The 24,627-nt window shown below is 44.8% G+C and overlaps 1 protein-coding gene across 11 annotated transcripts in view; it reads right to left on the bottom strand.

Moving 5' to 3' along the window:
* RGS6 (regulator of G protein signaling 6) overlaps positions 1 to 24,627 on the bottom strand; it is a 561,022-nt gene that overhangs the window by 72,257 nt on the left and 464,138 nt on the right. For 10 of the 11 annotated variants that reach the window (XR_008629102.1, XM_055129995.1, XM_055129998.1 and 7 more), the window contains exons 6-12: positions 23,414 to 23,465; positions 18,434 to 18,498; positions 13,096 to 13,172; positions 10,271 to 10,352; positions 8,209 to 8,283; positions 6,014 to 6,112; positions 4,641 to 4,702 (exon numbers count right to left, since the gene is read on the bottom strand). Coding sequence is in view for 10 of the 11 variants with exons in the window: in XM_055129995.1 (XP_054985970.1) it covers positions 4,641 to 4,702; positions 6,014 to 6,112; positions 8,209 to 8,283; positions 10,271 to 10,352; positions 13,096 to 13,172; positions 18,434 to 18,498; positions 23,414 to 23,465 (512 nt within the window). In the remaining variant the exon portion in view is untranslated. The remainder of the gene's footprint in view (positions 1 to 4,640; positions 4,703 to 6,013; positions 6,113 to 8,208; positions 8,284 to 10,270; positions 10,353 to 13,095; positions 13,173 to 18,433; positions 18,499 to 23,413; positions 23,466 to 24,627) is intronic. The other variant, XM_055129994.1, reaches the window with a different exon arrangement.

Genomic DNA, 24,627 nt, shown 5'->3' on the forward strand with positions numbered 1-24,627 from the left:
TGGGCAAGAAAGAGGATGGGTTAAAAAAAATCAATTCCGCAGTCAGCTGTGACACACACACCCCTCCTGGGCAGAGGTTGGGAAGAACCAAACGTACAGCAGATATGAACAGCACTTTTGCATCTCCATATAGGGCAACATGGTGTGACACCTTCAGGGGGCTGCCGCATGGTGGGCAGAAGTCTCTGGGGAAACCCAGCATAACTGAGACTTTCCTGACATGACACATTGGCAGGAAGATTGGGAGAGTTTGCCTTCTCGAAACCATCCTGTCAAGTGTGATAAGACTTGGAGGGGAGGGGATGGAAAAGAGGCGCCCCTGAGGACTTTGGCAAAGAGAAATCAGACTTGACTAATAGGGCAACCTTAGTGATGGAGAGAATCCGGGGAGGGGTATGAAGTCAGAAAGGTGGTCTCTGGGCTGAGCTACAGCTGGAACAGACTTGATAACTCCAGGCTGGTTATCTTGTATTTGTAAGAGCAGATCTGGCATTGCACACTATTCACTCTTGGTTTAGAGCAGGATGAAGGAACATGGGGGCAGAGAGGGAGGTGGCTCAGGGGCTAGGTGGCACATGTATGCTGCAGGTTTAATCCCTAGTACCACACTGTCTCCCAAGCATTGCTGGGCTATGGGGGACCCCAGCAGCTCTGTGGCCCCTAGCATGGCAGAATATAGTCCGAAAGCCTCTGAGCACCACTAGGGCGGCTCAAGGAGTCTCCCTTCTACCACCAGAGGTCTGAGCACTGAGCACCCCCATTCTTGGGCCCTTGCATTAAACTGTCAGACTGGGACAGAAAATCACTGGGGGACTGACCCCCCTCAAAACACTCCAGTACACTCCCAGCAAAACACCACCACCACTAAGGAATGTGATTATCTGATGTGCTGGCATGGCTGGGCAATTTCATAATTGGAGTGTATTCCAAATTCTGTCCTTGAATGTGGGTCTGGGACTTTGCTTTCAGAATGAATGAAGCAGAGGTGATGGAGGGTCCAGACCTCAAGTGGCTCTGTGCTTCTGCTCTCTTCTTCTCCTTTGGTTCCCTGCTCTCCCCATGGAAGTAGGTCAAGTTAGATCACCGAGGGTGAAGATACTACGTGTGGGAGAAGCTCTGGGTTTTCCTAAAACAGTATATGCGAGACTGTTCATTCAAGATCTGTGACTTGCCCCCATGAAATTTGCTTATAAATGGATAGACATGGAGAGTATCATGCTAAGTGAAATGAGTCAGAAAGAGAGGAACAGACATAGAAGGACTGTACTCATTTGTGGAGTATAGAAGATCACATGAGGCTGACACCCAAGGGCAGTAGAGACAAGGGCAAGGAGGATTGCCCCGTAGCTGGATGATTGCTTCATGAGCGGAGGGAAGAAGGCAAACAGAAAAGAGAAGGGATCACTAAGAAAATGATGGCTGGAGGAACCAGTTGGGATGAGAGATGCATGCCGAAAGTAGATAATGGACCAAACATGATGACCTCTCAGTGTCTGTGTTGCAAACCATAATGCCCAAAAGTAGAGAGAGAGAGTATGGGAAATATTGTCTGTCATGGAGGCGGGGGGGGGGAGGGTGGGAAACAGGGGGGGGTATACCTGGGATATTGGTGGTGGGGAATGTGCACCGGTGGAGGGATGGGTGTTTGATCATTGTGAGACTGTAACCCAAACATGAAATCTTGTAACGATCTCACGGTGATTGAATAAAGTTTAACAAAAAAAAAGATCTGTGACTTACCCCATGTCACATCACTCCATTTGAAAAAGGCCGAGGCGGGCTGCAAACCCTGATGGCTGGTTCCATCCCCCTCCCCTCTTCCCAAGATGCTCTGTTCTACCTCCTTTGCCAGGCAATTTACTTCCTCTCTTCCCATTGGGCCTAGTGGCTCCCTTCAACCCTAAGATGACAATGCTGAAATTTCTAGAACTGGCCCCCTCGTGGCTGCTGGTCTTCTCTCCCCAACATCAATTCTCAAGTAAAAAGATGCAGGAGGGCCTGTTGGGGGTGGGGGTGGGAGGATGGGGAAGGGGTAAGGTCCTTGGCCTGAGGGCTTCTGGCTAATTGGCACCCAGGGAAACCTGATCGGTTTCTGGGCACCCCCTGAGAGAGCTCAGTCCCCCCTCCCCTCCCCCCTTTTCCCACCCCACCAACACCGCTGACAGACAGAGGCTCAGCACTGCTTTATCTCTTGCTACCACCTGGCTCTGCTTGCTCTGCCTCTCTGTCTGGAAGTGTCCCTGTGGCTCTCATGAAAAAAGCCGCTGTCACCGGGAAAAGTGGCCAGTTCTTGCTGCTGGGAATATGATCCTTCTCTGCCAGCGCCAATCTGGTGAGGGAGGAGGTTACTGGGATAATCTCCATGTGAGCAGCCTCTCAAGCTTATTAGAGGGTGCCAGGTGGGGCCCCGCCCTGACTCAATGCAAACAAACAACAGGCCCTGCCAGGCCCCCTTCCCTGATGGGGCTTTCTCTGGTCTCAGCCCCAGCTCACCTGTGGCTTGGCACATCTGCCCTGTGGGCGCTACCATCAAGTCTAGGCTCTCCTCCCACAACCCAAGACAAAGCAGGGTGAGCCTTCTCAGGTGATGCCTCAGGTGGTCTGAGGGGGTGGGCAATGGCTTTACCCAATCTGCTTAGACCCAGCGAACCCAATGGGGGATTATGCCAAAGGCAAGTTCCCAGGAACGACTACATTCAAGTTCCCCAGAGCTAGGAATCTCTATTTGGGGGGGGGGGTCACTGTTGCAGTGGAGGCCATACCCAGCCGTGCAATGGCCACTCTTGAGGCTACTGGAGACTCTGGGGGTGCTCTAAAGGCCTTGCCATGCTAGGGAACTAACTTAGGAGCTCATACTTGAGCCACAGGCCTGGTTCCATGAATCTCTGTTCTCGACCCCCTTCCTCATCTGAATTGTCATCTTTAAACCAGTGCACCTGAACTAAGAGACACTCTTTCTAGGGACCCATTGCCCTTTCAAAGGCAAGTTCATCCTTGAAGAACTACTGGGTTCAGAACATCAATAGTGACATTTTGAACTGCTCTGTAATAGACAGAAGCGGCCACCAGAGACTGGAGTCCTCACTCTGCACTCTGTGAAAAGGGACAGCCAATTATGTCCCTTTTCACAAAGGAAGTGAGAGACTCAACTCCTCATTCATTGTGGCACCCATGGATTCAAGATCATTTCAGCTGTTTCACTTTCAGGCACTCTTCTGGAATAAAGACAACTATAGTAAAGTCTAGAAAACTACTTTAGAGCCTGCTTCTCTGAAAAATCCCATGTTATAGTAGGGGATTGAGGTGATTTGTCAATTTATTGAACGTGTAGGATAACTGTCAGAAGTGAAGAGTGAACTTCAGCCAGAACAACCTGCTGGAGCACTTGCTCAGGGCAAAGGAGGGGTATCAGTGGTTCTCAAGAGGGCTAGGGAACACCCCCTGACCAGTGCAGGGGCAGCTGGAAATGTTTAGAGACATCTGTGGTTGTCAGGTTGTCACAGCTCTGTGGTGGGGTTTTGCCATTCAGTAGGTAGAATTCAGAGTTATCACTCCATATCCCATGATATGCAAAGCAGCCTCTCAGCATGAAGTTCTGGGTTCAGAACTTCAAGAGTCACATTTTGAGCTGCTCTGGGATAAACAGAAGTGGCCACCAGAGACTGGAGTCCAAACCCAGAGCCTCTTAAAGGTAGCATTAATTCAGCGTCAGGGGGCAGGGGCAGGGTTTATTTAGCCTCCATTTGTTGCTAAGCACCTAGAAAGATGTGGATCAACCCAAGGCCATCAGACCAGGGTTTACAGGCTGGACAAGTGGTCAGGCCCCTGTGTGAGTCAGGTTTAAAGGACATAAAGGACATATTTCCCTCTGCTACCTGATAAACACTAGGACCCATCTGGAGCCTTGGGCACTCCAGAGAGTGACCATCACCTTCTGGTGATATATGGATGAGCTGGCAGTCAGTGCTGGCTGCCTGATGAGATTTATTCCACACAGATTCCCTAGGTGGTCGCCCTCTTCCTTGAGAGTTCAAAAACAGACTATTTAGTTGACAAAATTGAGTCTCCCACAAGTTAGTGGAGTGGAACCAGCCACTGGAGCAGATTGTAGCACAAATGCTCCTGCCAAAGCCAGGCTGGAGGTGCCAAATATTTTTCTTACAGTTGATGTGATGCACTTCAGTGGCTGATGGTGTGTGGAGGCGGAACACCTCCTGATGGTCCAATCCCCCCTGCTCCTGCAGCTAGCACCTCAAAGGGCACCCGCAATTTCCTTCGCCCTGTAAAGTGAATCTAGGCATTTTACAGCTGAGATGGGAGCAATTCCAGTCGAATTAATGAGGAGGCTGAAGGCAAAGTGCATTATGGAGCTTTTAAGGATGCTCTTGCTTGATTGACAAGGCCCTGTGACCAACCCCCACCCTTTCCCCAGAAAGCTTCTGCAATGGAACAATTCTTGATGTCTTTCCAGGGGGGGCTCTGCTATCTTATTGTCCTGACTGGGAGCCTGTAACACTTTCGCCCCTCAGTTTAAGAAATGACTCTGGCTTGCCTTTCCAAGTCACCCATTAGCCATCGCCCTAACATTTCCCCTTTGTTAAATTAGAAGAATGCTGTAATGTTATTGAGCAAAAACATACCTTTCAGCCACTTTGGACATTTTTAAACAATGTCTGTCAATCTGAGTGTTCAAAAATGTTATCTAGGGAAGGAGAGAATGGAAATGTTAAAACCAAAATAGAATTATTTTCCCTCTACATTCCAGGAACCCAAATCTTATATTTTCACCAAGATCCAAGCACTTCCTCTGACAGCTTTGCTCCAGTAACCATTTAGCACCTCTGGAGAGTCTTAACACACAGAGGATTCCCACTTCAATTTAGTCTATGTCACATATTCTTCTGATCTGTGTTCTAGCTTACAACTGGATTCCTCCCAAATAATTGAAAACTTAAGGGGAGTAGATATAAAGGCATATATTGTGCCTGGTTCTACAGTACCTTTTTTACTGTGCTTCAAAGGTATTGTCTTGACTCTACAGAAATTCTGAGTTGCCTGGTTCTAGAGAGTCAAGCCACAGTATGGACAAGTGATGCATAGACTATAAATATCTGTCACTGTCATCCCGTTGCTCATAGATTTGTTCGAGCGGGCACCAGTAACGTTTCTCATTGAGAGACTTACTGTTACTGTTTCTGGCATATCCAATATGCACGGGTAGCTTGCCAGGCTCTGCTTCGCAGGCTCGATACTCTTGGCAGCTTGCTGGGCTCTCTGAGAGGGGCGGTGGAATCGAACTCGGGTCGTCCTCGTGAAAGGCGAACCCTCAACCGCTGTGCTATTGCTCCAGCTTTGACTAATTTCCCCTGAGCTTCCTCTGGTCACCTTTCATACCTACATTACAGACTAGAATAGCCAAACAGCTACATTAACCTCTTTCCTCTTCTCTACCCAATCATAAACTTGTTAAGTAGATATTTGTTTTTTCCCTTTGGTATCCCCCAGAAGCCAGATAAGTATAATGTAAAGAATAGGTGCTAAAGCTATTCCACTTCCAGTGACTCCCAGAAAGCAGTAATGGAATTACCTACTGTGTGTGGGTCTGGGCTGGGTTACCCTCTCGTCACAGAGAATGAGAACAACAAACCAGATCCGGTTGAAATGGTGCAGGAATGAAGCTTTCTTTGTTCTTACACATTTCCCTTGAATCACTGTGATAGAGATGGTTCCTGAGTGGGTCTACTTTGGAAATGCACCATAAGTTTAAGGACCCCATGGCTAGTCCCTCTCGCCTCCAGTGTCAACAGGGTGGGGCCAGAACCTCAACCAGGGCAGTGGTCCATGTGGCTTAGGGAGAGCTGTGTGGTCCCTTCTCTGCTATGCTCCTCTAGGTGCTCATATCCTCCACAGACACAGTCCCATCTCCTATGGCTGGGCTCTCCAGGGCTTCCCCTCAGCCTTCAGAGGTGACCATTCACAGGGTTTGTGGAGTGTCCATGAGGACAGCACTCACCTGTTTCCGGATGTCCTCTTTGGTTGTTTTCCTGATTGGTTGGCTGGGTACATGCACGGGACTTTGTGACTGGGACTCTTCGGTCACACCATACACCGACTGCAGGAGAATCAAGAGCATGGTAGCATGCAGGCAGCAGAGAAATAGCAGGGAAGGGTGTTTGGGGTGGGGGACAGTTAACCACTTGGCCAGTTCTCCACCTCTCTCTCAGATACCCTAACCATACAGAATCAACCTTTGAATCTGAACTGGAGTTCACTGAATGAAGGGAAACTGCTTCTTGTTGGAAAACCCTTATTGAGCTGGAAACAGTCTCCATGTATCAGTGTCTACAAACAAGATCCGCAGGCTGTATGCCGAGAATTATCTCAGGATACTTGATAAAGCACCTTGCCCAGTCAGGGCTCAAAATGTACGGAATAAGTTTTTTCAGTTAGAGTTTGGGAATTTACTCTGTGACTGAATGCTCAGGGGACTCTCATGTACAAGGAAGTTCAAACACACTGATCCTCTGATCCTCTCTGTATTTTCATATTTATTGTTCTGTTTTATGTATGTGTGTAAGAGGGAAAGAGGAGAGAGAGGAGAGAGGAAAGACAGAGAGAGAGAGAGAGAGAGAGAGAGAGAGAGAGAGAGAGAAATATAGGGGTGGGGCTTCCAGGAATGCTCAGCCTGGCAAACAGAAATGCTTGGCCCCAGTGCTGAGGTCCTAGGGACACCTTGAGGTGATTGAAGGTCTCCAGAGATAACTGGTGGTGCTAGGGATGTGACTTGGGCTGTTGAGCTCTGCATTTTCCTTGAACTCTGTCTATCTCTGTATTTTCCATCAACCAGAAGGAAGCAAGTGTTTGGCAGAGTCCAGACCTGAACTGGCAGGACTTCAAGTTTTTGATTCTTTTTCTATTTTAACTATTAACACCAGTGTAGCCCACCTATGGATCACATCTGAATGGACTTTAATGAACACAAACTGCAACTAACATGTTAAGTTGAATGGTTTTCTGCAAAGTCTCTCCACATGCCACAGATAGGACTGCTTTTTATGTTGTCACAGATACGACTACTTTTTACATTGTTCTTTGTGTTGAGATAGATTATGATCTTTTCTTTGGTAGCAACACCCACAAGGGTATGCACTGCTTACCTGAAATTATGAAATCTATAAAGTCATGAAGGACTCAGATAGGGTAAATGTGGCTCCATGAAACGTTGGAGGTTAGAATTTAGGAGGTTCTTAGAAGTTGTATTAGGACATTCTGAGTCCATATCCTGGTATTATATATGGCCATTTCTTTCACTCACATATGTATGTGTGAGTGTATATGTGATTTTAAGAAATGGGCATGCTCAGGGACATATCTACCTTTTTGAAATTAATATTAAGGTGGACAGGCCACCACATGGGCGGGACATAGCAACCACAGATAGTCTGAGTGTGGCTGCCTGGGAGGCAATGATTACTGTCCCTTTCAAGGCAGTGAAACATAAACCTTAATTTTTTATTTAAAAAATTTGTTTTCATTTTGGTACCACACCTAGTGGTTCTCAGAGCTAACTCCTGAGTCTGAATTCAGGGGTCACTTCTGGAGGTGTTCAAGGAACCATATGGGGTGCTGGGGATCAAACCCCAGTTGGCTGCATGCAAGGTAAGTGCCCTAACTGCTGTAAGATCACTCTAGCTCTGATGCAGATTCCTCTGAGTTCATCGCCAGTGGAGTGAAGGCTGATTTGACAGGGGACCACCTAGCAGCACTAAAGGCCTTTCACTTTTGTCCCTCTCACTTCACCTTCACCTGTGGGATTTTACAACGTTTTGTGCCTTTGGTTCCCTCCCCTCAGCCAAGCTGACTTACCCCTCAGACCTCAGCACTCATGGGTGTGTGGGCAGCCTCTTGGAAAGCTTCCCGCCCCACCCCGGCAGTCAGTCCTGACCCAGCCTTCCTGGCAATGAGTGTTGGCTTGTCTCCTCTGCACCAGGCTGTGGCTTTGTGAGGATTTGCCACTGTATTTCAACAGTAAGGACAAGTGCCAAGCACACATCAGCCACTCCATTTGTATGTGAAGGATGGATGAATGAAAGAGTTGCAAAGGACGAAATGTAGTAGAATTACAAATAGCAAATTATTGTTTCCACAGAACCAGAAATGGAGGGGCTATTGGCATCAAGAATTTTAAAATCAGCTAAACTAGCAAACCTTTTTAACCTTTTGTGGATTCTTCAAACGTCGACATTTTCTGATATCCATTTCTGTTGTGTTCACACAGCCTGGCTGAGAAAAAAAAATCACATAATTTACTAAGTGGAAATTACCCTTCCAGTTTACCCCAAGAGACACACTGAGAATGAACCTTTATCTTCCCCATTACAGAAAATGCATCATTACCTTCATTTTGCCATTTACAATAATATTTTACTAAAATGTTTCATGCTCAATATATGTTTCCTCACAAAGTTCTCCTGCAACGTGTCAAAACTAACCCTATATTCTCTAGGGATGACCTGTAGACAGTCTATGATAGTTGAAAAGAGGAAATGATATTCAAAGTTGGGAGGTGATTTTAGCAACAACTTTTGCCATTTCATAAAACAATCTAAAAATCATGCCAAAGGGGCCAGAGCGATAGTACAGCAGGTAGGGTGTTTGCCTTGCACGTGCCCAACCCGGGTTTGATCCTCAGCATCCCAAATGGTCCCTCAAGCACCGCCAGGAGTAATTCCTGAGTGCAGATCCATGACTAACCCCTGAGCATCGCCAGGTACAACCCAAAAAACCAAATAAATAAATAAAAACCATGCCAATATCAGAAAGGGAGATTAGTATTACTGTTATTATAATCATCATCATCATTATCATTATTATTATCATTATTACTTGATTTAAAGTGAATGAAGTTATTAAGGACTACTGAACTAGTGTATTCATTTTTTTAGTTAAGTTTCATGAGGGAAGTGAAAGATTTGTTTATTTAGGTTTTTAGTGCTAGGAACTGAACCCAGGGTCTCACACATGCAAGGCAAGTAATGTGAACCTCAGCTACATCCCCGGCACCATAGGTTTTTTTTTTTTTCCATTTGAAATTTTTATTTTTATTTTTATTTATTTTTTTTTATAATTTATTTATTTTTAATTAGAGAATCACCGTGAGGGTACAGTTACAGATTTATACACTTTTGTGCTTATACTTCCCTCATATAACATGAAACTAGAAAATACAGTTAAGCTTTACTATTCAAGAGTTTTGTAGTTCCGAATTCACATAGCTGTTCAAATTTATTTATAACCCAAACCATGGCTTGTGGGGTAATCAGACTGGGTTGGGGACATGTGCAGAGCAGCCAAAGTTCTGAGTTGCTTAACATGCAAGTTTCCAGCTGAGCTGATCTAAGTACCATGAGCTTTCATTGTTTCTTTTACTATAAACAAATATCCTTTCACGCTCAATTCCGTGCTATGCTGTGCATATTTTTGTGTTTTGCTGGTGATTTTACTGTTATGAAATGGCCCCTTCCTTGTATTGAAGTAGGGTCTCATGTCTGTCAGTGCATGCAGGCTATGACATATCTTTGGGAGAAAACGCCACGATTAGGTAAGTTGTGTCAAGGCATGAGCTATACTGACTGTTGGCTGTAAGTTCAATGAATGGGAACTAATCATGTCAATAAAACAATGCATATTAATCAGTACAAATGGGTCAACAATGTATATGAAAGGAGATGTCTTTAACCAGAAAGGCACATTGAATAAGACCATATATTGATCAGTTTATAAAAATACTGTGACTTAGAGATTCATAGGATGTGACCCAGAAACAATGTACGTGCTTACTGAGTGTCTAGGAGACTGTATTGGGTATAATGATAGAGAAAAACAAGGATCTGCTACAGTGAAAAAAGACTATTTTAAGATTTTGAGGTGACCAATAGAAGAAATGGAAATTATTACTTGGGAAATGCGAAATTCCTGTAGGCCCGTAAGTTCCCAGGTGGACTTTTCACAGTTCTCCCCTTTTCCAATCCCATATGTTCATGGGTGAATAATTTTTTTTAAAGATTGAACTGAGATATATCCCAGAAAAATATACTGAGATGATATGAATGAGTGCCAAAACCAATTTTGCAAAATGTAGCAATTTTTTAAAGCATGAGACACCTGGTGGTTAAAGATAGTCTCTTCCTTTCAGTCTGGGAATGAGGACAACTAAAGAACAAAACAAAACAAAACATGACAGTCTCAGAACCAAGCAGGCCTTTCTCACCACTGGCCTATGGACGTCCCAAAAGGCCCGTTCCTGACTATCCAGAATCTTTCTTTCCGTCTTGTCCTTTTTCCGATCAATTCTGGAAGGGGAAAGAAAAGGAGAGATTTTTCATCTTTCGTATTACTTTCCGACCCTTGCCCCAGCACTCTGCTCTGCTCCAGATTCTAGATACTAGGCAGGTGCCACTTTCCTGATGCCTGCTCTCTGCAGAACTGCAAAGTTCAGGGTTTGACTTCCTGAAGGAACTTCCAGATATCTGCACAGGATTATAAACAACTTAGGAGAGAGAGTGCTTTGCTGTCATAGGTTAAGGGATGCAGGAATGCCGCCATACCCAGCGATGCTCAGGGGTTAGTCCTGGCTCTGTGCTCAGGATTTACTCCTGGTGGTATTCAGGGGACCATATGGGATGTTGAAGATTGAACCTGGGTTGGCTGCGTGCAAGGCAAGTGCCTTACCTGCTCTACTGTTGCTCCGGCCCCACCACAGTCCTTCTAGTCATTAAGATGTGGAAGGATGATTAAGGATGATGTTCTCCACTGATTTGCCCCCAACTAACTAGATCTACCGTGCATGCAATTTATAGGCAAGATGAACCAGAGGCCAGCAGTTCTTTGTCCTCTGATTGGGAGACTTGCTTTAGATTCAGAGACAGTAGAAATGACTTCAAAGTGCTGCAATTACGTGTTTTCAAAGTCACTTAAACCATCTGGCTTTCGAAAAGCAGAGTAATAGCCCTGCATGTGATGAGACCCTGAGGCAAGCCCAGCCAGGGGAGGCACAGATTGAGGGAGGGAAATTACAGGTGACAGAGGTGTCTCCTGTTGTGATCTGGTGTGCAGATAAGAGGCTGAAAACGAGCCTGCATTACTGCATATTCTCTCTCTCCTAGTAAGAGAAACTCAGATTAATTGCCATGTAACTTCTGGTTCCTGGGTTCTCTTGGGAGCACTTTAGTTTACTGGACTGAAATAAACCCATAATCACCCGTGATTTTTGTGATAATTACTGTGTACTTAAATGGTCCAAATTATAATGTAATCACAGAGTTAATCAAAAAAGTTAATCGAGAAATACCATCTTATACAAAACAAGACGCTCCCCTCCTCTCGAGCCTGCAAGTATGGATTTGTCCTCTTTCATTCTGTTTCCTCACCCCACACCCTCTCTCCACCTTTCTCCCTTCTCAGCTGTGCTCAACACACAGCAAGGGTGCCCGCTGCTCTCAGGGGCTGCTAGGCTGGCAAACAGGTGGCCAGGATCAGGTAGAGAAAACACTGAGATGGTGAGGAGTAGGGGATGGAAAGTATTGGAAATATGTAGAGGAGCACAGCATCTCCCATCCTGAAGTCATTTCCAACTGTACCAAACGTTGATCTGACCTCTACAATAGTGATGGCTTGAATATGGCCATTGGGTGTTTGTATGTGTGTGTGTTGGGGGGGGGGCTGGAGGCGGTATTGGCGGATCAGAAGATTCCCTGGAGTTGCTTACAGCATGTAGAGCCCACCCTCTCCCAGTTCAACAGCTCTTCCCCACCCTCTCCTGCCCCATTACCTCTGTGATGTTTCCTGGTTCCAACAGAGATCATCAGTGTAAAAGGTCAGGATGAGCCTGACTGGGTCAAGTCCATTTCCCAGAATCATTATGTGTTCAGGAAGACCTGACTGACCACTTCTCATGTTCCCTGGAGAGGAACGAATTCTTGCCCTATGCCCTGCAGGGAGAAGCACTCCAGCTTTCTCCTTCTTTCAATTTTTGCCCTCTTGGGTAAGATTGGTTGAACTTATTGGTAGACTTTAAAGGAGAAATTCAGATCAGTAAGTTTTGATGTTCTTCTGGGCCAGCCTGTTCCTTGGGTATCTGTTCTTAACCTGCAGTAAACGTGGCAGGGGGCAACTCTGGTCTGGTGGTGGGGGCGGCAGATAGCCAGCCCTGTTCTGCCTGGGAACTTGATTCCAGGGTCAAAACTTTATGACCACAGAGCCAGGAAATAAGTCAAGTGGTAGAGCACTTGCTTTGAATTCGTGAGATGCTGGGTTCAGTTTCTTTCTTTTTTTTTTTTTGCTTTTTTTTGGGTCACACCTGGAGATGCACAGGGGTTACTCCTGGCTCTGCACTCAGGAATTACCCCTGGCCATGCTCAGGGACCACATGGGATGCTGGGATTTGAACCCGGGTCGGTCGTGTGCAAGGCAAACGCCCTACCCGCTGTGCTATCTCACCAGCCCCCCGGGTTCAGTTTCTGATACTGGGGGTAAAAATGCAACCACCGGCCCCAAATCATGGCTTATAATTAGCTTTTATCAGTAACAAGCTGGCACTTGGGACTCCAGATATCTGATGTCTGCTTTATTTTTGATGGATTCTGGACTCTTCCTCTGGGGCACAAAGGAGAAGAGGTTTTATAGGCACTACTTGGTACCCTTCAAACTCTAGTATGTTTTCTAATATATAAACAATCTTCAGACCCCCAGGTAAGAGAAGCTCTGAGGCTTTTTAGCCTCAGAGAAAAGAATAATTGGAATAATTGGAAAACCCTTTGGGAAAAAATTATATCTTATAATCAGAGCTCGACGTTTGGGAGGAACCTCATCACTTGCTGCAGTCTATCTTTTGAGATCAGAATGCCATTGATTACAAAGAGAACATTGATCCATGATGTTCTTAATTTCTGCTCAGCTGCTTCCCCAGGAGATTAAAGTGACTGCCCACTGCTGGCCAACCTGGAAGGAAACCCTCTTTGGCAACCCCACTTCATACCACCTCCAACTTCTCAAGCCTTTTTCTCTTTGGCAGGAGTTTCTGATAAGTTCACCTACTTCACTTGTGCTTCTGCTTGCATAAAGATGAATTCCCACTTCCTTGCAAAGGCCCTCTGGAGTCTGGCTAAGTTTTCCTAATGAGAAATGAGAATCAACAAAAAACCATTAATCACTATGAGCCTGCACATCGAACTCTCTGCTTCTTACAAGGCAGCTATCTATTTTGATGACTTCCAAGCAAACAGTACAGCCGCATGTTAAATCCACCGGACATGAACCAAATTTGACTTTGCACCAGACTTGGCTGTCCAGAACAAACCTATCAATACTCGTTTGTACACATGTTTGGTCTGAGATCCCCATGGTTCACCGGGACCCTCTCTTCTCAGGTGTTTCCCAAACCTACAACTCCTACTACATTGGTGATGAGGATGAAGAAGCTTGGGAGAGTGTTTTGCAACCATTCCTGTGGGGGCTGGGAAAAGGAGTGGGAGGTCTTTGCAATTTATGGGTCAACATTGAGAGCAAAATAAAGAATGGATTTCTAAGGACTCATAGTAGAACCTTGGGCAGGTTACAGGAAAGGAAGAGAAGAGGGCATGGCAATAATACCTTAAAGGTTGGATTCAAAGTGAAAAACAGGTAGAATTGGCCAGGGAGAGAGCTCAGGACTGGGGTTCATGCCTGGCATGCATAGACCCTGAGTGTGATCCCCACAACAACACTGTTCCCCAAGCACTTCTATCCAACGTGAAAGGGACATCTGTAATGTTGATGAAAAACCACCCCTCAAAAACAGAAAGGAAAAGGCACTCAGGATTGCCTTACCTCTGAGTCTGCAGAGTTACCTACTGGTTCAATAGGACAGTGAGGAGGCATCTGACAGGGCCCTAATGCTTTGCCTAATTCTGATGGAATACAAGGCCAAAGCTTACATTCTGCTATGTATTTTCATAGAGCTCATGCTAATAGTAATTGATTATTCTCATTAGTAGGCTATTAATATAAAGAGTTCTAGTTGATGATCACCATAGGTAAACTAATGCTATGACCAAGAATTGGAGCACACGTGCTTCAAAAATATGCTCCTTTCATTGTACCACTTATCATAGAAAGCAAAGCTTAAAGTGCCTGTCAATCAATGGTGGAATAGTTAATTATGACACAGTAATCCCATGGAATATTAGGCAGTCACTCCCAAAGGTAATGTGAAATTATGGCTGACATAGAAAAACTCTCAGATATCTAAATGTATGATTGATGAAAGGGACAATTGTAGTTTAAAAATTATTCTGGACAGTGCTCAGGGCTTACTTCTAGCTCTATGCTCAGAGATCATTCCTAGTGTGTTGGGGGGAGGAGGAAGATACCATATGCAGCGCAGGGGGATACCATATGTTATGCTGATTGATTGAATGAGGAATGGCTGCATTCAAGGCAAGTGCCTTATTCCCTGTACTGTATCTTTGGTCTCCCAGATAACAATATTTATGGTATGATTCTTTTTTTTTTTTGCTTTTTGGGTCATACCTGGCGATGCACAGGGGTTACTCCTGGCTCTGCACTCAGGAATTACCCCTGGCCGTGCTCAGGGGACCATATGGGATGCTGGGATTCGAACCCGGGTCGGCCGCGTGCAAGGCAAACACCCTACCCGCTGTGCTATCTCTCCAGCCCCTGGTATGATTCTTATTGTTTTGTAAAGAAAAAACACAGGCAAGAAAAACTTAGCTAGAAAAGGTTATGGGTTATTTTCTCTCCTTCCTTTGATATTTGCATTTTTGTCTTTTCTGAAGAGAATAAATTATCATGAAAAATTAATAAAAATAACTAACTTTGAAATGAAAAGGTTTTTCTTAGTTTCTAAAACTTATAGGCAGAACTCATGACCTGATTACTTATTTTTTAACTAAGTAATGCTAAGAGAAAACTGTAAAAAAGACAGTGGGAATTGAGGCAATCTTGCTCCTGTTTGGACCTTTTCTGGAATGTGGAAATAGAGACTGGAATGGAGGGGTCACATGCTTCTCTCTCTGGGTTTTGCCTGGAGGTCTAGTTTAGGAAGTGTGGGAGTCAAGGTGCACTAAAGTGCTTTGCACCCAGAGCAAGACAGAAGCTGTCTGGAAAAAGATGGACTATGTCTCCTGGGAGTACATAGGGCAGAAACCAAGTACCCAGAATTCTCAGGGCCACAGGACAATCACACATGGGAAGACTAAGTCCTGACATATGTCTCTTTAATGACTCCCACTGATAAGCCAGCTTACACTGACCTTGGGTAAACTACAATCCATCCTCCTCCACTGTTAACCCAAATGTGGTGAAGGTCCAGGTGCTGGCCTTGCTCCTGAAGATATGACCAGTCCCAGTGGGTTATGGGCTTGAGCCACAGGTACCCAAGAATGACAGGGCTGGTGGAGTGAGACTTGCTTGTTCAAGGCAGTCAAGGAAAAACAGCTGGAATATGGGAGGACCAGAAGGATCTGTAAATGCTGGTCATCTGGCAGGAGCTTCAAAATCTTTTTCATGGAATATATCCCGAGGGTGCAAAAAAGCACAGTAGAAATGACATCTGCACCTGTATATTCATTGCAGCACTGTTCACAATCGCCAGAATCTGGAAGCAACCCGAGTGCCCGAGAACAGATGATTGGTTAAAGAAACTTTGGTACATCTACACAATGGAGTACTGTGCAGCTGTTAGGAAAGATGAAGTCATGAAATTTGCTTATAAGTGAATGGTCATGGAGAGTATCATGCTAAGTGAAATGAGTCAGAAAGAGAGGGACAGACATAGCACTCATTTGTGGAATATAAAATTACACAATAGGAGACTGACACCCAAGGACAGTAGACACAAGTCCAGGAATACTGCTCCATAGTTGGAAGTCCGTCTCATGAAGGTATCACTAAGTCAATGATGGTTGGAGGCATCATTAGGGATGGGAGATGTGTGCTTAAAATAGATAAAGGACCAAACGTGATAGCCTCTAAGTATCTATATTGCAAACCATAATGCCTCAAAGTAGAGAGAGAGTATGGGAGAAATTGTCTGCCATAGAGGTAGGGGGAGGGTAGGAAAGGAGGGGGATATGAGGACATTGGTGGTGGAGGATGTGCACTGGTGGAGGGATGGATGTTCGATCATTGTATGACTAAAACTCAAACATGAAAGCTTTTAGCTTTGTAACTGTATCTCACAATGATTCAATTTAAAAAAAAACTGTAGAAAACCCAAACAAACAACCTTCCCATGGCCCCACATTCTTGCTGTGGAATGTCATAATATCTGGACTTAGCAGCACCCCTTCTAGAGGGCACTGGAAAGAGTAGACAATTTTCAGACTCCCCAACCCAAATAAAATGATTCTGATACCAAATTGAAAGTAAAAACAAAAACTGTGAATCTTAAGCTCTCCGCCATTGGGCTCTATTAATAAGTGGGTGTGACATGAGTGTGTTGGTGGGGTTTCCTTTTTTTTCTGCTTTTAAAAGAAATTTAACATTTCCGTTTTTGGTTTTTCAATACTATTAATAATGATTTCTCATGGACATAATTCCAATACCACACCCATCCTCAGTTTACCCATCTCACCCCACCAGGACCCCATTCTTCCTCCCTGTCAATTTTGCATGCCAATTCTGCTGTTATGTTGCTTTGGGATCTTTGTTGCTACCTCTCTGTGTATCTTTCAGTTCTACATGTGAGATAGATCATTCTGTATATCATTCTGATATCCCTTTCATTCTGGTATCCTCTAGTTCCATTCATGTTGCTGCACATTGCATTATTTTGTTTTTTCATAGCATCCATAGGTTTCCACTGTGTATATAGACCACAACTTCCTCCTAGTAAATGAAAACACCCATGAGTGTGGTGGTGAGGCTTCCACTTTTAGCACAGAAGCCCATCTTGTGAAAAAAAGGTTGAGGTGAGAATAACTGGGAAAGGAAGTGCTTCTTACAACACACACATTCTCTTCTACACTGCATCTCACCCTTAGAATCTGCATCTACTGCAAATCACAGGGAAAATGAGCATAAAGATGCCATTTTGATTTATAATATTTCCTCCGCCCCTCTCGGAGAGCCTGGCAAGCTCTCCAAGAGTATCCTGCCTGCACAGCAGAGCCTGGCAAGCAACCTGTAGCATACTCGATACGCCAAAAACAGTAACAACAAGTCTCACAATGGAGACGTTACTGGTGACCACTCGAGCAAATCGATGAACAAATTATTTTATACTAATGAATCATAGGGTTGGGGTCATACACAGTCGTACTTAGGGCTTACTGATAGGTGGGTTCATGGGACCACATGGGATGCTGATAATCAGACCTGGTTTTCCTGCATGCAAGGTCCTACCTACTGATTACCTCTTCAGTTCCAATTTTAAATTTTAATTAACTTTAATCCGGTAGTAACTTTGGCCTCTCGTTTTGAAAACAGTTCTGTGAATTTTAATACAAGTATAGATTTAGTAATCACCACTGCAGTCAAGATCTATCACTCCCCAACTCCCTTTTGCTGTCTTTATGGCCACATCCTACCTCGTTAATACACCTGGAAACCACTCATCTGTTTTCCTTTACAAAAGCTTTGTGTTTATAAGAAAGCCATGTACATGGGCTCAGCCATCTATAATCTTTTGAGACTGTCCTCTTTTATTCAACATAAAAGATTTGATACTTATCTAAGTGGTTGTTGTATCATTACTACAGAATAGTATTCATTGGTTGGATTTACCAGGTTAACTTAACCATTCACCCATTAAAGTACATTTGGGTACTAAAGCTGCTTTGGTGTACAGGCTGTGTGAGCATTAGTTCTGATTTTTCTAGGACATGGTACAAGAATAGAATGGCTTATTTATATGGTACATATACATGACTTTATGATAAACTACCAAACAACATTTTCAGAGCCGCTGCACAATTTGACATTTCTTACTGGCAATGCAGGAAAATTTCTCTTCATACCACATCCTCATCAGCACTGAAATAATCAGGACTTTATACTTAAGTCATGCTTATAGGTCTGTCATAGTTTCTCTCATAGATTTGATTAGCACTTTCCCAGTGTTAATGATTTCAAAAGTTCTTTTGTGTTCTTCTCTGCTGTATTCAAGTTCTCTTTGGTAAAGTTGCCTGTTTAGAATTTTGCCCGTTTCTAAGCTGAGTTGATATTTTATTGCTGAGTTTTGAGAATTATTTATTAAAAGGCATTATTTTATTGTGATGGTAGGAGGGACTGAGGAAAAGGAGGGAATAGAAGAGACTTTTTATTCTCTGAAAGGAATTGAGGAGTGAAAAGGGGGAAAATATATGCTGGAATAGAATTGCAGACACATTGTTACTTTCACCTCGTATCTATTCTGGAAAATAATTATACTTACCGCTTCATAATCTGCCAATTCCAGCCTTGCTTTGTTCTGCATGGTTCTTTTACAAAGATAGATGGCTGAGGGAACAAGAAAAATTACACCGTGTACAGAGCCAGCAGTGTGGTGTGGTCATCCATCCATCCATCCATCCATCCATCCATCCATCCATCCATCCATCCATCCATCTGTCCACTTGTCTATTCAACTGTCCATCTGTCCATCTGTCCACCCTTGTTCATCTCTGCAGTTATCCATCCATTCCTTCCTAGCACTGTATTGTAATATGTTTCTGTCTTCACTTCACTCTTTGACGTCTGACTTCTGGGGATCTTTCTATGCTTAAGATTGTTGGAATAGCCTTTCTAATAGCCTTTCTAAGTAAGAACCTAAGAGTAGCCATTTTAGAAGTCAGTGATGCTCGAAACGATATGACTGACAGCTGAACTGGGCATGAACCCTAGGCTGTATCATGGAGCACATCCTAGAAGCAACAACAAAACAGACTGAGAAACAAAGGCTTGAGGTACTTGTGGTCTTAGAGTAGCAACATCTCCAATGAACCAGACAGCTAGAGCTTTCCTCTGTTATGTTTGATGAGGGGGTTGTTACACAGTACCTCCTATGATTTCCTGCACCACCAATCAGGCAGACTGTCTGGTGGGGGGGGCAGGGGAGGAGCAACCTGAAGCAGGGAGCCTGGCATATTACCAGACCTACCAGATCTTGACCCAACAGCAGTGCAAGTCACAGTGGGTACATTGACAAAGCTGCTCCAGATGATACAATGTGTTGGCGGGTGTAAAACTTAGATGAGGTTAATCCAGATTTGAATGATGGACTGAATTCAGGCAAAATCATGCCAAGATATTTCCAAATCTTCAGGGGCCCATGGCTAAGTTGTGAGGTAACTTTTCATGCGTGGAATACAAGCCGGTGTCACTCCGGATGACCCTGGGTCACACAGCCTTATATGTTCAGCTTGTGTCCCCAGGGGACAGATGTCAAACATGAGTTATTCTGTTCCATGTAACTTGGGGGTGGGTAGAATGTAAATGGTTGAAGGGACACCCTCTTGGAACATGCTTTCTCTGGTGTTTGTCTGCTTTCCCAGGGTCTCTTCACAGAGCTCACTGTAACATCCAACCAACAGCCCTAGAAGAGCACATTTGAGAGACCCATTTTTAGCTCAGGCAGGGTTTGTTTGTTCATGTTTAATTTATATATATATATATATATATATATATATATATATATATATATAAATGGGAGGTCACAACCAGCGATGCTCAGAGGTTAGTCCTGGCTCTATGCTCAGAAATTACTCCTGGTGGCACTTAGGGCACCATATGGGATGCCAGGGATTAAACCCCGATCAGCCACATGCAAGGCAAACACCCTACCCGCAATACTATCGCTCTGGTCCCTCATGTTTAATTTTTCATAGAAAAGTATGGTTCTCCTTACCCTTACATTGGCTCCTCACCAACATTTCACTTGATTCTTGGGGGTGGAGGATGGGCCACATGTTGTGGTGCTTGGGACCTATTTCCAGTGCCTGGTGCTTGGGAGACCAGAAGTGCCAGGGATAGAACCCACAGATCCCAATGTAAAGTATGTGTTGCATCCCTTAGAGTTACCTCTGGGTCCCAGTGACTTTTCTCTTGAACAATCCACTGCCATCTCAAGCACAGTGAATCTCATCATGATAAAAAATAGAAGCATTGCAAAAGTCATAAAATGAGCAAATTCTTTGGTGGGGGTGAGACACTGAGCAGTGCTCAGAGTTTATTCCTGGCTCTGTGCTTAGGGATTACTCATGGCAGGGCTCAGGGAACCACAAGGAACGTAAGTACCTGAAGTCAGGTATGTGCAAGGCAAGTACTAGCTCTCCAGTCCCAGTGAGCAGATCTGTGCAGTTAAATATTAAGAAATATACTGACTTTATCCTAGTCCAAGGTATTTAAGAAAGTGGCCTTTATTAGTGATAAAAATATTTACTTCCATCTCCTAAACTAGGGGACACGTAAATCATAAATTTCTCTATTTTCCTCATACTCTAATTAATTTTTTTTAGAACAATAGGATTTTAGCATCGGAAGTAACCTTGGCAACCATCCAGCACAAACCCTTCATTGACCTATGGGAAAACAAAAGGCCAAGAGTAGTGGAGCAATTTACCCAGAGGCGAGTTAATGGTGAAGGTAGAATTAGAATTAAGATCTAGTTCAGAGCTTTTTCCACTGTGACATTCACTGACCCACTTACTCATTCATTTATTCATCCATTCACCCATTTAAAAATTTATTGAGTGCCTCATAGGTGCAAGCACTGTTTTCAGGGAATCATCATAACAGAAAATCCACTTTCATGGTGTGGGTTAAATGTCAGCCACCATTCTAGAGCCTTTGCAAATGTTTGTGCACTCAATCCTAAAATTCTGTGAGTTGGGTCCTGTATTCATCCTTCTTTGATGGATGAAGGGAAAATTTTCTACTTATTCCTCATTGTTGGGCACCTATGGTGGTATCCAATCTGTTCCAGATGGAAACTGACCCTTCCCTGTCTACTCAACATTCTTGTTGAATATTCCCAGCCCAACATTCTCATTCAACATTCTCAGCTGAACACTCACTGAGATTCATAAATTCTGAATACTCCAGTCACTTGTATCATCATCTTATCCACCCACTCCTCACTTCTCCAGCCTGGCCTTCTCGCAGGGCAAAACTGTGAGTCCCCCTCACCTCAACCCCTTTGACTTGTGGGAAGTGACCCGGAAGTGCTTGTGAATAAAGAACAACCTCTGGGCCTCATCAATGGATATCAGACCTCAGCTTCCATAAACGGGTTTCCAGCAACAGTGCCTCCGGGAAATGAAGCACATCAAACCTTAGCTCGGTAGTGATGACAGTAACCACCACCATAGTTCTGATGGCCACTTTTGAATCTGCATATGCATTTCTTTTCATCCTAACCAAATCACAAGAGGGGACAAGCATTATTACTATTCTGTTTTGAATACTAGGTCTGTAAGGCACAGAGAGGTTATTTCACTGGCCAAAGTCACATAGCTAGTGCAGCAAGTGCCACGCGGTGCAGAACAATCTTTCTTTCTTTTCTTTCTCTTTGCAGTGCCAGGGATTGAACCTGGGGTCTCACACATGTAAAGCAAATGTTCCACTTTGGAGCTCTACTCCTGGTCCCAAATTCACTTGGTTAATACAGAATTTCTGCTTTGGGACTGCAATAAGTACGTTAGCTCCCTAAGCCTGGACTTCACCTGATTTGTCAAAATTAAGGTACAGGGCTTCAAAACAACTTTGCTTTTAGGAGTACCGGTACAAGTTGTTATTTTTATTCTTGCTCATGTTGCACAGTTAAAATGATGAGATGGGAAAACCCTCAGAGACAGAGAAGGGAGCCGAGAGGTCTGCTGCGTCAGATGGCCTGAGCTGTGGGGTTTTATGTTCAAGTAAATCTTTTCTTCTTACTCGGACCCAGATATCTGCTCCTGCTCCCTTTCTAACCTCTCTGAGGTCTGGAAAAATATTGGCTTTCACATCTACAAGGGCACACGGTGGCCGCCAGGAACAGGGTGACAATGATTCAAATTCCAAATTGGGCTTTTGTGAAGCCTCTTCTCAGTCCCAGAAGTGTTGGTCTTAGAGCCAAATGTGGCTCTGCATTCTGAGATGTAGCCTTGCTGCTCTTCAGGTCATATAGCTGAGGGCACAACCCGGCACAGCTCGAGGCGGGGGGCCCCGGGTGCCTTCACATAGCTGACAGACAGGCAGAGGCTGCTGTGCTTGGAGGCCAAACAAGGCAGCTAATTAAACTTGTCCGAATCCCATTCTGCAGCCAGCCTGCTGGCTTCCCCGTCTTTGACCAGGGATGCAAAGGGACGGGCCTTAACTCACAGGACTCCTGAACTAGCCAGAACATCTCCAGCGGCCAAACCAGCCTCCCACTACTTCCTCCGCCTCCTTCCTGTCTTGCTGAACAAACAACTATGTGAGAAACCCAGAGAATAGCTGCAGGCCCCATATGGTGTTTGTCCCATTGGGGTTCCAAGATCGAGAGCTGGGCCCAACTCTACCAGCAGTCGCCAGGATGTTGGGCGCAGGGACAGGAGAAAGGCTCATGTGTCTGGGTTCATGTTCAAATTCTGCTGCCTCTTCTGGTGTCCACCAGCTACCTTTGAGAAAGACCGAGAGCTGTCAGCAAATACTTGAGTTACAGCTCTGCCTTAGGCCTGCTCTGTTCTTTGGGTGTGTTTTGCCACCCGCTGCTACCCTCACAGAGCCGTAGAGGAAAAAGAGTGTGCCCGTATGAGAACAGGGTCTCCAGGCCTCAGAATACTGAAATAGAGGCATAAGGTCACTTCTCTAGACAAGAACACAGGAATACGACAGTCTCCACAGAGAGCCTGTTGACAAACAGCACATCCCTGCCTGGTAGAATAATTCACAGCATACCCAGCTCCCAACATACCCACTCTGGTTTCCTATTTAGGGTATCTTCTGTTCACCCTTCACTGTCCTGTTCCTTTTCTCCTAAGTCCCTTTATCCCCCCAATACCCAACTTTCAAAAATGCCAGTGAGTTGTTAGGAAACCTTAGCAAGTCTGTGAGAACAGAATAGGCCAAGGACAAGTGGTCCTGTGATCCAGATTTTCCTGGAACCCAATCCTAGGGAAAAGTGGTCAGCAGTCACTGTCCTGTAGCATCACTCTGAGCTCCCAGATCTCCAGAGCTTCACAGAATGAGCCTGTCAGCTGCCCTTCCCTTCCTCCATCCTCTCTTCAGCACCACACAACATGCTCATGTTGTCTTTCATCCCCATGTGGCACAGGGTGCTGATTGTATAGGTCAGCCTCTAAAAAAAGGCTGATGAAGGGGGAAAGACCACCCCTTCTCCCTGTGCACTGCAGTCTAAGCATCTGTCTTCTGTGCTCCCTGGAGTAACAGTATGGACCCGGGCTCCACTGCTCACCATAGTCGGTGTTCTCTGGCTCCCAGCAGTTCGAAGGCCAGAAGTAGGGAGCCTGTAGAAAAACACAGGAGTCAGGACTCAGATGTATCCTGTACCCACATTTCTGTTTCCTTATATGCATTCAGGGAAGATCCTGTCCCCTTGTTCACATCCACACCCCACTACCCCCCTTTCCCCAATTCCTTAACAAGGCTGAAGCCAGTCAACATTTTAAGGTAGAAGCGGGTCAATGACATCCAGGTCAGCAAAATAAATGCCAGAAGGAGCAATTTAATTTACAGCACAAACATTTCTTATCCCAAGAGAGTGGAAGCCAGATGGACACATCTGACATCCCTGCCAACCTCTTTTTACCCCTTCGTTAAGGAGTGAATTGTGTGACCCCCAGACTCCTTGGAGGAAGTTCCTGCTTCCAACCAGGCTGAATTTGGAAGGAGGCACTCATTAGGACAAGTTAAAAGGAAGTCATATGGGAGATGCCCTCATCAGAGAGGAAGAAGAAACAGCAGGGTTTTCCTTATTGTCTCTCTGTCTCCCTGTGTCTCCACATGTGAAGATAAAGCAAGAGGCAACCATCTGTGCGCCAGATAAGTGCTCTTATCATACATGTCTACTGGAGTCTTGAGCTTGGACTTCCAGTAGCAAAATCAGGAGAGAGCAAGCCTGAGTTTAGAGTATTTTGGAATGGGTCCTCAAAGACCCACCAGGACCCACCTGCCTTGCCCTCTCTGAAGAACTCTATTCCAAAACTGTTTTTAGTTTTGGTTTTGTTTTGTTTTGGGGCTATACCTAGCAGGTGCTTACCCCTGGCTCTGCGCTCAGGGCTTATTCTTGGTGGGGCTCAAGGGACCATATAAGGTGCCAGGGATCAAACCAAGGCCAGGTGAATGCAGGGCAGTCCCCTATCTCCTGTACTATCACTCTGGCCCCCAAACTGTTTGGTTTTGATCTTAACACAACCCTTAGACTCTTTGTCAACACAACCCTTAGACTGTCAACACCTTCTCAACAAGTTCTGAGAAAGGAAGTAGCAAAAAATTGTGGAGGGTTAGTAGATAGCAAATTGAAACTTGTCCCCAAAACTGTGCTGATCTGGGTTCAGAGTCAAATCAAGTTCTGCCCACCACACTTGGGGTTTCTGACGCGGAAGATGAGAAACCATCTTCCCAGTGACCATGTCTGAGCTTCAGAATAAATGAAGAAATTGATGCAAC

This window comes from Sorex araneus, chromosome 3 (genome assembly GCF_027595985.1).
Source record: "Sorex araneus isolate mSorAra2 chromosome 3, mSorAra2.pri, whole genome shotgun sequence".
NCBI classification, from domain to species: domain Eukaryota; kingdom Metazoa; phylum Chordata; class Mammalia; order Eulipotyphla; family Soricidae; genus Sorex; species Sorex araneus.